The following is a 13,457-nucleotide window of genomic DNA, read 5'->3' as shown; positions in this document are numbered from 1 at the left end:
CTGGTTGGAAACAGTTGATAGCAACAGTCACAACAGATAGGTCTTTGCTTAGATTATTTAGACACTAGTGGAGTAACAGGTTAGGAGCTACTAATCTATGTTTATCAGAGAGACCAGTCCATTGTGTTGATCTGAGGCTTTACCTTTGAAAAAGAAAGGAAAAAGCTGTCCTAGAATTTATAGCCAGGACTGGCCCTGTCTCTGTGGCTTCCTGAGCTGTCCTTAATCTCTCCTTAGGATGCTCATTTTGTTTGCCTTAATTTTAAGCAATTACTGGTTGTTTGTCCTTAATCAAAGCAGGGTACTTAAGTAGCCATCTCTAGCTGGCTGGCATCTTGAGTTCAAATTGTTAGCTCTTTATTTTATGCACAAAGTTGTTTTGGAAGGCTTTCCCCCACACTTTCCATGTAGTGATATTAGTGCACAGTGAATTGTAGATGATGTGTAGCAGTAAAGATGGTAAGACATAAACAAAACAAGAGAAACATAACAGGTCTCATGCTTTATTCATTCACATTTGTTTATGTTCATACCACCCAGGAACACCCAGAAAACACCTGTTCCTCAAAGGGAAGACAACAGCAAAAATACATCACTTCCTAAATAAGAGACTTCTGTAAGGTGCTAGCAGAATTTTTCATGCCATATTCTTGACAAAGTACTATTTTGTCTCTTCACACTTCATTTTGGCTCCTCTATCCAAAATTTCGGATATCATCTAATAAAACCACAGACTAATACTAGTATATTAATTTCATGTCTATTACTTATTTGTGTAGCAATAGTACCTTGCTGTGGGGCAGCAAAGTAGTAGGCAGATTACACTAGAACAAAATGAAAGGATAGGTTGTCTTCTGAAAAAAAACCAAACAAAAAAAAACAAACAAAAAAAACCCCCCAAACAGAAAAACCGAAGCAAACCTGATGCTTCATGGCCTTGAGTTACCTTTGTGCATAAACAATTTTTTTCTTGCCCTTTCACCCATCTTTTCCATTTTTCTCATGTATGTTAATTTCTGGTATTTTTATAATCTGATTTGTTCTAACTGTTCTCATTGAGACCATCAAATTATGGAAGAAAATGGAATTCCGAATCTGCATTGAGGGGAAATACGGAGCACGACCTAATAACCACTCTGGATCTGTGCTCTGTCTGGTGCTTCAGTGCTGATGCTGAGGAAAGCAGACAGTGCTGGACCCATGAATACAGAAGGCTGCCAGTTAATTTAAGCTTAATTGTGGTAAAAGATGGGGAACCACTGACCTTTAGAAGAGTTTGACTTAATGAGACCCTCATGCCTGATGTCTGTTTTCAGCTGCTTTTAGCTGGATAAAATTACTGTTTAGCAAGATTGGACTTTAGAAAACCACTTTTCTTACTTTTGCTTGTGAATGATGGTACAAAATAAATAAGGTTTGGTACTAAATTTGTGTGTGACATTTAGCAAGGTTGAGGAAAGATTTTATTTGGGTATGTTTAGTAGAAGTATGTATTTTCCACTTGGTTTTGGGTTTTGTCTGCTGCTTAAATGTTTTGGAGAAGACAATATAGTTTATGGCTGAAGCAGGTGAAACTGAGAATTGGGAACATCTTTGAGGTGTTACTTACATTACTATGTTCATTCACAAAGACAGTCCTGCCCCAGAAATGTCTTTTCTCTTTGTTCTTTACAGACAGGATATGTGTGTGAAATGCAACCATAAGTATGGTTAAAAGTAATAGATTCAAGTTTGATCAGGTAAGATAGAGGCTTTTTTCCATACAATTTCTATGGGTTTGAACTCATATTCAGCACCTTACTGAAAAACAGGTTATTCATAAAACAGTTGCTGCAGTGTCATGTCTCTTCCAGTCCCTCTTCTTTTTTTTTCTTAAAATATCGAGCAAATATTGGCCTACATGGGAAAAATACAAGGAAAAAATAATTTTCAGGTCTGTTAGGCTTGAGAAACAGAACATTTTTCAAGCTCTCTCACTAACAATACAGTACAGATCTGCATACAGCAGTGTCAAAATGTAAATGTGATTCAATTTGCCTCCCCCTTTCTTTGTCCTTAAATCTAATGATGCCAATTTTCAGTTATGGTCAAACTTCCTTGTTTGAAGATGGCACAGGTCTATCATAAGTGCCAATTTGTGCTAGAAAATTTAATTTTTATCGGCGATGAAATGTGAGCTGCATGGTAGGACAGTAAATGTAATGTAATATATAATAGGCTATTTAATTTGGTTTAACCATCTTAAAATCTATTTAAGTCCTCCTGAGACATCCCAGAGCAGATCTAAAGGAGATCTTTTCCATCAAGCTCTTAGTGATTTAAACTTATATTTCCTGTCCATTACAGTTTTAAACTGATAATAGTATCACAATTCAAACTCACAGGCATGTATAGAGACTTGCATTTTTCTTCTAATGGGACGGGCAATAAGCTTTGTAAGTATGAAAGACCTCAGACACCTTTTATTCACCCATTGCATGGTTTTACAGGTCTAATAGGAAAATACATTTTGTACTCAGGTTCATGGAAGTTGATTAAAACACTATTTCAAGGATGAAGTATGGTAGCCACTTTTAGCACCTTCTGTTCCTTTCCTGAAGCAACCAACTTTCTTTTTAGAGGCCAGGATAGAGGGGGATCGCTGGGGTGCATGAAGTCCAGTGCTTCACGATCACAGCCAGCCATCGCAGCACTTAATTCTGTATGGCTTTGTAAGAGTATGTCCCTCCGGGTACCACAAGTTGGAAAACATTACTCCGTGGTATATAGCAAAGATTTATAGGATGGAGTGCTGCAGCCTTGAAATGGGGACATGCTGCTGGCATTGCAAGAGAGAGGATTGCCTCCATGTTAGATCTCTTTGGTAGCAGGGTGGTAATGTAGATGTTTGTATGATAATAGCAAGATCATAATTATTGCCTACAATACAAAGGTATATTAACATACTTTTTTGCACCTAATACAGTGCTGCCTATATATAGAAGTTGCATTAGTTATTTTCACTGGTGGCTCATTATCCTTAGCTGGTGAACCAGTATAGCCAGTCCTTCTCTTCCTTCCCTGTTTCAAGCAGAGCCCTGACTTGCAGCACCTTCTTATCATGCTTATTTTCTGTTGTATTTCATTTCAATCACTTAATTGTAAAAGTTCTTGCTCTTCTTCCTGTGTGGTAACTTCATTCTCTATCATATCAGCAGTACTTTAAATGCTGTGTCAACAGCAAACCAAAGCCTGGTATTTTTTTTTTTACCAAGGCAGAAAATGGAAATTCTAAATAAAGTAGACCCTTGAGGAACACCACTGCTAGTAATGTTTTCTCCCTCCCAATAATTTGCCATGGGATGTGATACTCATGTGCTACCATTAACCAGGAAATTTCATCAAAGAAAGATAAGCCAGTATAACATGATTTACATTAGGAAAGATCCAGGTTGTGTTTTTATTCTGCTTTCTATTTATATTCTAGTCATTGGTTACTATTGGTTGCTCTTGTCCCTTGGAACAGTTGTTCTAAGGTACTGAAGAGTGCTGAGTTCACAGTAACAGGGCTTTTCTGAACACAGGTTCTACGTTTCTTCTCCAACCCTAGGCTGCTATCCCAGAAAATGTCTTATTCATTGAGGATCCTCGTGCCTGAGCTTGCAATTTTGATATATAACTCATTTTTTCAGTATTCTGGGATGGAAATTTTTTAAGCAGCCTCATTTCATTTTAGTAATGGATGTGGTAATTTTCAGTGCTTTGTCCTTGTTCCCATGAGGTATTCTGTCTCTGTCCTCATACACAGCATTATTCTTACAGGAAAAAATGATGCAGAAAGCTAATTTAGTGTTTGGTCTGTCCTCCTAACTTCTACCCCTTGTTGATACCAGTTCTTAATTTCTTGCTCTTTATTTCTTGTTGAGAAACCTTTCATTTGTCTGTGAGTTCCCATTTTCCTGGCCTCCTGGCAGTTTTCATTTGACTTCTGTGGCCTGACCTCTAAGTGCCAGCTCTCCTTGCTCATCAGTCCCTTTTTCCGTTCCTTGTAGGTTCTCTGCTTTCTCTTAATATCCTGCTTTGAGGTGCATTCTCATGCAGGTAGGTCTATAGCCCTTTCCTGTCCCCTTTTTTCCTTTACTTGAATAGAAAGAGTGTTTGATTTAAAGTAAATCTATGCCTTCCATACACTCAAATCCAATTTTGTATGTGTTTCATATCTCTTTGGATGAAATTTTGGGTTACGGCCCAACAGAGAAAGGTGGGATTGCTCTTGAAATGTAAAGAAAACTCTTAGTTATTTTTGAGTTATGCAGCTGGTGAGGCCTGTATCCCCAGAAGGTTAAGGATGTTTGAACTGCCTTTGGCAATTATTGTATGTTGTATAGGCTGCTTACTTCCAGATGTGTTTTTTTCTTTATGTAAAACTGTGGGACTTAATTTTAAAAACTGGCATTTAAACCACCTGGATCAGAAATAGATTTTTTTTCTTTTTTCCTCGTGCTAGGTATGTTTCTACAAATACAATCAGTTTTGTTAAAAAGACAATAATTTTGGAAATTTCCTGAAATTCTTTCAAGGTTTCACTTTCTTTTTTTAAAAAATGTATGCTGATGTTTCTTTTCTCCTTGTGTTGAGAGACAAACATATTTGACAATTGTTCCTTTGAGAACACAAAAGTGTATGATGACAGTTCGCTGTCCCTTTCTCCAAGTGGTTGGGAAAGCTATTACCATGAATGATAAGGCTGCTTTTTGGAGCCACAGTAATCACTTCTGAATCTTCGTATTATCAAGGATAAAAAAGATGAATTAATTACTCAAGCACTGGCTATTTTAGAATACAGTCTGAAGTATTTATGTGTACATCTGTGTCACTGAAACCACCTTCAGAAGGCTGTAGGCAGGTCTCTGGGTATAAGCCTGAGTTTAAGTTTCTGTGAGGTAAGGTAGTATGTGGATTTACAGTCTGTCGGCCACTTTGTGTGTACTACGTTGTGAACACATTTGTACCATATGGCCAAGCCACAGAATTGCCCAGCTATATGTGAAGGCAGTAATCTGTGCAGATGGACACGGCTGAAACACTGGGGTCCAAAGAATCAGATGGGAACTTCATGTTTGGACTCGGGTCTTTCTGAGTTAGAGGTTTAGCAAAGCTACTGAGGACTTTTTTCTGGGTTCTGATATCAAAATTGGGCTCAGTGCTCTGCCATGTTGATTTTGATAGTGCTAATCCTAGAGCCAATATAAATTTTAAATTATGTATTTATGAATTTCATTTAAAAGTAATTGGAATTCCTCAGTATGGTTTAACGGTGATGTATAATGCTTGTCTTTTTCTTGCCCTTGGGGGTGGGGGGGAATCTCTGAATAAAAGTCCCTTCTCTGTCAGTTCTTTTTATTTGGGAATAGATTTTTTTTTTCCTGGGTCTGCCTGAAATTTCTAAAGTCCACCTCTCCTATGTGTCTCAGTGCTTGATGAGGTGCTAGCAAAAGAGAGATTTGTAAGTCTTTCACTGTGTGTGTTAGCCAAGGCATCCTTCAGGATTTATGCTGCAAGATTTTTAAAGCACAGATAATAGTAACTAAAAGCTTGAAAAACATATTAATGGACTGTTTATATTTTGTGTTATTCCTCTTTATTGTTTTCCTTTGCTTTAATGAGATTGAAACCAATTTAGTGTCATTAGTAAATGTCTGAGCATGTTCTTCAAAATGAGCTTTCAGTGCTATGGTGGGGAGTCTGGGGGTTATATCTTTAATCTGATGGCACTTTACGTTGTTTGGTTTACTTTTTAACTTCATGGGTCGGTGGGTGTTTCTGTAACATATGGCACTGTATGTTGAAAGTGGGTGTTTACATCTGGTATGCATTGCAAGATTTAAGGTAGAGGGGATGAAGTTTTGGGCAAGTATGTGTTTTTTGGATGAAGGATAAAGTGAGAATACTTTTATTTCCTCTTAGATTTGAAACATATCATTCTAGCAATGCCTTTGAAACTCTGCCAGCTTTGCCAACCGTAACATTTATGGGATTTTGGACCTAAACTGAATTAGAAAACTGTTTTTAGTGGCAGAGAAAAGGTTAGTGCATGAAAATAGCTAGGCCTATTATTGACTGCATGTGGTCAGTGGTTTGGCTGAATGTAGGTGGCTCTTTTCCTGTCACTGTTTTCAAGCATATGGCTTTGTTTGTCATGAATATAAAACGCTTTAAAAATGAGTTCTACTGCAGTTCTTTTGCACAATAGTCTTTTGCTATTTAGTAGTGATTACTTTGCTGTTGCCATTCATTTTCAATCTTGTAGTAAAAAAAAAAAAACCCACTTCTTAAATAAAGCTTGTGATTCCTGTTGACATCAAAACTAAGAGGTTTGAAGAATGTGGTCATCTGTGTATAGCAGCTGCTTCTGTCAGCACTATCTTGGATTCATATACTATGTTATTGATTCTTTATTGTAGTTAATGCTGGGATTGTTTGCAGTGGGCAGAAACTCCTTTTAAATGTGCACACACACTTTAATTAGTACTTTTGTGAAAATCTCTATTACTGAATTATAACTTCCCTTTTTCCTTTTCATGTTTTCAGTCTTGAAAGTAACATTTATAGCAGGTTTTTCCCAAGGTCAACTTCAGATTTGCCATTTCTTTTTCCGATTATGAAGAAAGCACCTTGAAATTAACTTAATATTTCGTTTTCTTCTTTGGGTGTACTATACAAGGGGCTACCTCAGAGCTCAGAGAATAGTGAATTTTCTAGCTTCTGCTACAGAGAGAGCTTAAGGGCACAACAGGTTCTGTTCAGCTTTAACTTAAACAGTGTTACCCTATTTATATCTTTTTTAAAAATCTGGGTGATAGCGTGCAGATTGTGGATTGTGTAGATTGTCTGGTGTTTTCAGTGTAGAAAATTCTAGTGAATCTTGTTTTAGCAGCTATCAGATGCAAGAGCTGGTTTCATTCAGCCAAGAGCAAAGTACATTTGGTTCTGCAAGATGCTGAGAACTGCAGTAAGAATTAGGGGCACCAAGCACTTTGAGTTGGTTTTACTGCTGCAAATTATTTAAAAACAAAGCAAAACTGTTTACAGTTTCCCCATGTTTGGAGAAAATAATTTATAGAATTATCCAATTTTTAGATTAATCCAATTTTTAGAGTATCTATAAAAGAATAACTAAACAATGAGATAACCTGTAGAGCTGCTTAATATGTTTGTCAGTCAGTCCTTAGAGAAGTGCATCCTGGTCCCATAGGCCAGACACAAGGAAAATTACTCTGTTGCACAAGTAAGGCTCCTTGTGTGATTATGTCCTGGAGACTTTCATGAACTTCATTTGTTACCTACATAAAAAAATTACACAATACTATTTAAAACACAAAATGTACTTTTAAAATTCTTAAAATGTTAAAAAAGAAAATCTCTAGAAGCTGTAATTATTGCAAATATAGGTTAGAACTTACTGTAATATCTTCCTACAATGTAACATAACAATATAATTTACAGGTTAAGAGACTTCTTTTCTAATTTAAACTAGGTTTTCTGAATTGTATTATGAAGACAGAGCTGTTGTTCCTAAGCATGCTTGGTGAAAGACTGTCACTAAGCAAGAAGTGCTTTGCATGTATTTGTAAGTCTCACTGCAAGAGAATCTTAAGGTGGATATAAGCATTGCATCCTCAAATGTTTAACAAAAAAAATATGAATTTTAATTTGCATGAGTGTGGGGTCATGCAGAACACCCTCAATAACAGCAAGCTCTGTAATGTGTTTTGGTTTTGTATCTTTTTTCTAGTTCTGATTTAGGACCAGGAAACTGCTTGATATTTTTGACGGTAGTAATTGTCACAATTCAGGAATGCTTTATCTTGAGAGATCTCCTATTTAAACATGCTGCCTAACTGATAACTGTTCCTCATCAAAAAGATTTGAAATAGGAAGATGATGGAGATTATTAGTATCAGTTCTGAACACTGATTGATAGAATAGTATCTTAAGAGAAAAACAGCACAGCTAACTGATGACCTTTGGTTTTGATTTGAGATTTTTTTTTGTAGTCTTGTTTGTGAATACAGTTATATTAATAAATCTCAATGCCCCCTCTTTGGATTGTAGAGGTTGGAGACCTGAGGGAGCTGCAAACGCTGGACATTTCAACCAATCGTTTGATAACGTTACCTGAAAGGCTGCATATGTGCCTTTCGCTGCAGTACTTGACTGCAGACCGAAACCACCTGTGGTATGTTCCCCGCCACCTGTGCCAGCTACCAAGCCTCAATGAGCTCTCCATGGCTGGAAACCGCCTCGCATTTTTGCCACTTGGTGAGTCACCACTGTCATTGGGCTGGGGGGTGGGTGAGAGAAGAGACAGGAAAACAAACTTTCTGTCTTGAAAAGAAAAAAAGAAAAAGGCAACAAGTGATTTTCTTTGGTGGTCCCTACGAACTCTGTTAATGGAGTTGTCACAGTGATCATATTCTTGAAAATACGTTACTAAACAAAATAAAAAAGGCAGGTTTGAAGTTTCATGTCTGTTTTAAAGCAATAGGTCAGCTATCAAATTTGCTTTATTTTTAGCTAACTGAGGAGGGAAAAAAGTTTAAATGATGTTGTGTTTAAATATAGTACTATGTAATCTGAGTTCCACCACTCTGGGTAGTGATCTGTTTCTGTTTGCTGGATCTGATGATTTAACTAAGATTTTTCAGCTAGGGTTTAAAACTTTCTATGGAATCCCAGTAACTCCACATAAATTATTTTTCATCATTAGGAATGTCAGTAGTGCATAATCTAGCGAAGGTTTAGTTTGTGCTGTGTATAGGCATCCATCAAAACTTCCACGGTAGTAGCACAAGAAGAAATTCAGCTGCCTTTCTCACAACCCTTTTGAAGTTTGGAAGTGTTGAAGCAGGTCTTCAAGAGTAGGAGGTGCAGTCAGCGTGTGCTGGTTTGTTGTGGGGAGTAGCTGTGTTGTCAGTAAGTGTGGACTGTATATTCTGTGAAAAGCAAGTCCTCTTCCCTGCATTTGTTACTTTTTAGTCCTGCCACGGGCTAATCTCCACTGAAATATAGACACACATGCAGATCTGTCATATCATTTGAATAGCCATTAATAGGTTTTCTAGAATACAATCAGATTTTGGTGTTAATTAGGTACAGATGAAGGTATAATAATCACTTTGAAAAGAAGCTGAAAACTGAGGTGGCTAAAAATGAGATAATTTCTAAAGTAATTACATTGTATAGGTTTAACTTAATTTTTTCAGTACTAGCAATTTAGTCTTTAAAGAAGTTTATGATCTTTCTGATTTTTCTTAGCACCTTAGTTTATATTACTGCAAAGTAAATTCAAATAATGTCTCTAGACATAGGGGTTTAGTTACATCCCAATATATGTCATTATATAAATGAGAAAACGAGTTCCTGGACACATCATCCAGATTCCACAGTGCTACCTAAAACAAGCAAAGTAACTTCCCCTACTTTGGCAAATATTTGTAACTCCATTTCATGAGACAGGAAGTTGAATCTTTTTAGTTTTGCAAAAATAAGATGCTGTTCAGTGAGATGAGATGTGAAATTAAAGGGTAAAAATTTTTGCTACTCTTATGTTAGTAGCTTATCTATGAGTGAGCTATGACCTGGATGAGCCATAGATCTCCTGAAATGTTTTAAGTTCAAAAGGAGGAAATAAATCTCTAATATAATGACACACCTTCTTTTTTCTTTATTTTTAGACTCAGATTCAAAACATTCAAAAGGAACTTTTAAAATAACGGGAAACATCAAAGACTGTCAATTGACCTTGTTCAGTAGTTCTTAATAGTGACTCACTGGTGAACATTTGGAGATAATTTGCTATCTGTGGATATGAAACTGAATCATAAATCCTTGAGTTCAGAGGAGAAGCAGCACAGTATAAATGTAAATGTTTAATCCTTCCTCTGAAGAATCAGAAGACTTCAGATTGGTCAAGATGTGATAAAATAAAGTAGGAGAGAGTTAGTGCATTGAAAAGCAAAAAGGTTAAATCTATCTTCTATTGTATGGGAAAATGTTTTTCTTGAGTATTACTGTAGTTAAGGCATAATTGTAGCATTATTTCTGCTAGTTGCACACATTTGCTAATGTTTTGTGTGTGTATTCTTACATTCAACTTCATTTTACTAGTTAATGACTCTAAGGATGTTAAATAACAGTGAAAGATACTGTAGAAATATCTACAAGTGATATTCAAGCAAGAATTGTCAAACAATATTTTTCAATTAGGGAGTTGAGTTGAAAAGCAGACTTTTTATTCATCTCCTGACAGAATGTGGGGTTTTTTTCTCTTTTTTATTAGACATGTCCATCTTAGAAGAAACATATTTGGAACCTAATGCTTTTTAAAGTGTGATTTACTTTATTTCATATGGTGGTTGACATCTACTATGTGAGGAACCCATTCTTCCTCGTCTAAGTACATCCCTTGTAGCTGCCAGTAGACCCTCTTGTTAAGTGTAATGGAAATCTGCATTTTCCTGTTCCTAGATTGATAGGTGTCAGATTTGTTCCAGCAGTAGCACAGCACTGCTGGATACATACTATAGTTTTCTGTCTTGTACGTTCTTTTAAGTTTGTGGGCACATGCATCTTAGAAGTATGTGTAACACTATTAATCAATTTTACAAAATACAATAAAATACCTGATTCTACTCTCTGACTTTCAGAATTAGTACATAAGCAGATGGGTAACAATAATGTCATTTGTTCTGCAGAACATAGTTAATTCTTGGATATGCCAGTATTTTTTAAAAGTTATTATTTTTCAGCTGTTGAATATTCCAGTTTATATTCAAAGAAGCAAGACTGTGTGGATCTGACCCTTTGGGCCTTCCTAATAAATATATTTAAAAAAAAAAAAACCAAAAAACAACAAACAAACCAAAACCAAAAACCAACCAAATTGTATGTTTAAGTTGAACAGAAAACTGCATCCTGGACAATCCTATTATAGTTAGGGTAACTTCCATGCTGCCCTAATAAATGGTCTTATGAATTCTGTTCGTGAATGGCAGATGGAACTACTGATCATTTCATATCAATCTACTTGCAATATAAATTATCCGTTGTCAGAAATCTATCTTTAAAATTTTACCATTAGCAAATGCTCCAATGCCTGAAAACAAATTCCATTGCAAGCAGAAATTTGAATCTGATGACATTGCAAAAATGATTTATGTAATAAAGTACAAATATAATTAAAATAGGGCATAAATTCTCAAGTGTACTGGCAGTACAGGGGATGTTATGACAGCAAATATTCAGCGTTATATCACTTTATTGAGGGTTTATGTGCACATTTTGTTTAGAAAATGGGTCTAGTAATTATCAGTTCACAGTAAACAAAAGTCTTATTCTACCTCAGTATATGCTTTTGTGTCCTTGCCCTCACAGTATGGTTAAAAGAGCATCGGTGCAGACACACAAGAGCTTTTGTTCCATCTTCAGCCATGTGGAATGCATATGCCAGGGCCCTGAGGTTAAAAAAAAAAAAAAAAGAAAAAAAAAAAGAAAAAGAGAGAAAAAGAAAAAAAGTAGAATTGGGGTTTGTTCAGGACTCATGGCATTTGGTCATTTCTGGGAGAAAGGTCTTTGATCTGGGAGCCTGGAAGGAGGAAAGTGGAAATGTTTTAGACACAGTACAGTGCTTGCAAAAGCCACATGAAAACCTTCTTTGTAGCTTTAGCCTTTTCATAGATGGACAGCTTCCTTATTTTACAAAGTTCTTCAGAAGCATGTTTTTAGAGAACTTTTAACAATATTTGTTGACTGATATAAGACATAAAAATTAATGTGGATGGGATACAAAGAGCTTTTTAAAGTGATGATTTATTTAAATTTAAACTTTATGGATAGCATTTGAAATTGGAAAAAAAAAATCTTTTGGGGACTGGAAGATGCTTGGTTGTTTAATGCAAAGAAACTGTATCAAAGGAACATTTATAGTTCCAGGCTATTTGGCTTTGGGAATTGAAATTTTCCTACTGAGATATTTTGTCTAACATCCAAAAATTTGCTTTAATTACCTAGGAAATGCAGTCAACTCAGAACTTAGAATCTAAACATAGCATAAGATAAAGACAGAGGGAAGGAAGAGATGAGATGCAGCCTAACTCCCCCCTCAATGCATATGAAAAGAACAGCTTTAGGGCTTTTTTTGACTTGCCTGATTTTCAGCCCATTTGCATACATCTGTGTAGAAATGAGCGAGATGAGCCTCTTTTAAAAATTTTCTTCCATTCTCTAAATTAATAAGTTAAACAGTAGCACATTCAAGCTACCCCAGCAACCCATAGTTTTCTGCTCTTAGTATAACTGGCTTCTGCAACATGAGGCGATATTCTCGAAGCATTAGGTGTGCCATGCACATGCTATCTGCTTTAAACTTTATTGGATGATTCTTTTCCAGTCTTACAGTATTTTATGGTGTTATAGTGCCTCAGTATCTCAATACTTCTATTCATTGTAGGATAACAATGTTTTTGTTTCATCTAAAAATATCCCAGAACTTTACTAAACTATTTTCAGCCCTGCAATAGTGAGCCAAAATAAATCATCTTTTTGAGGTGTTAGCTCATAACGATGCACAGCAGCATCTCACAGCAGTGCCCATCAGTCAGCAGAGATATTTGTACTTGCTTCTTGGGGCAGGACAGTTGATGGGTGCAGCAGATAGCTCGGTAAACTAGAATGCTTTGGGACAGGGTCAAAGCAGCATGTGATGGTTGAACGTGTCCCCTGATATCCAGTGAGTCAGGTTTGAACAAAGGCCAGATTATGGTCCCTGAAACCTCCATAGGCAGTTGCAGGGCAAGAGCCTGTGTTAAAAGGAAAAAAACAAAACTCAGTTTTTCTATGTTAACGTTTTTATTTTAGAGAAGGAATCTATTCATTTTTCTGTTGGTATCATCATTTGTTCTTTATATCAAAGATTTGATAATCTGACACTCTGTGAAGCTCCTCCTTAGTGTGAGCTTTTAAGGTTTCTGGTGCTTACAGCTGCCATTCAAGTGGGTGACAGCTGAAGACATTCAGTATATTTTAAGATGGCCAAATGTTTGGGGGGGGATCACTCAAAATATCGTTTGCTTTATCTGCACTAAGTGGTGTCCAGAGCTCTTGTGTACAATAAAACTATTCTATAATAAAAAAAGGCTTGTATTACCTCTTGTCATAGTAGGGAATGGTAAGAGATCATTATTCCAAATAGAATTTCTGAATAGAAATATCATAGAAATAACTTTAATTTTTATTCTGTTCTTGGCCACAATTACAAAAGGGACAGAAGCTGTGCTAATTTCTCTGGTTATCTTTATCTTTATGCCAACCAAGGTAATTGACAGTTGGTAAAAATGGGAAGTCAGAATCGGTCGATATTAGTATCATCTTGCAATGTGGCTGATTCAGCCAAATGCCTGTTTATCTTGCTTAGTTTT

The 13,457-nt window shown here is 36.2% G+C and overlaps 1 protein-coding gene across 8 annotated transcripts in view; it reads left to right on the top strand.

Annotated features, from left to right (window-relative positions):
- LRRC28 (leucine rich repeat containing 28) overlaps positions 1-13,457 on the top strand; it is an 80,114-nt gene that overhangs the window by 50,736 nt on the left and 15,921 nt on the right. For 6 of the 8 annotated variants that reach the window (XM_074880037.1, XM_074880038.1, XM_074880039.1 and 3 more), the window contains one exon: positions 8,095-8,301. The exons of 1 other annotated variant lie outside the window; for it this stretch is intronic. In XM_074880037.1, the coding sequence (XP_074736138.1) occupies positions 8,095-8,301 (207 nt within the window). Of the gene's footprint in view, positions 1-4,031; positions 4,081-8,094; positions 8,302-13,457 lie in introns of all 8 variants that reach the window. One more of the 8 variants, XM_074880044.1, reaches the window with a different exon arrangement.

This window comes from Strix uralensis, chromosome 11 (genome assembly GCF_047716275.1).
Source record: "Strix uralensis isolate ZFMK-TIS-50842 chromosome 11, bStrUra1, whole genome shotgun sequence".
Lineage (NCBI taxonomy): Eukaryota > Metazoa > Chordata > Aves > Strigiformes > Strigidae > Strix > Strix uralensis.
This window is presented reverse-complemented; position numbering and strand designations above follow the sequence as displayed.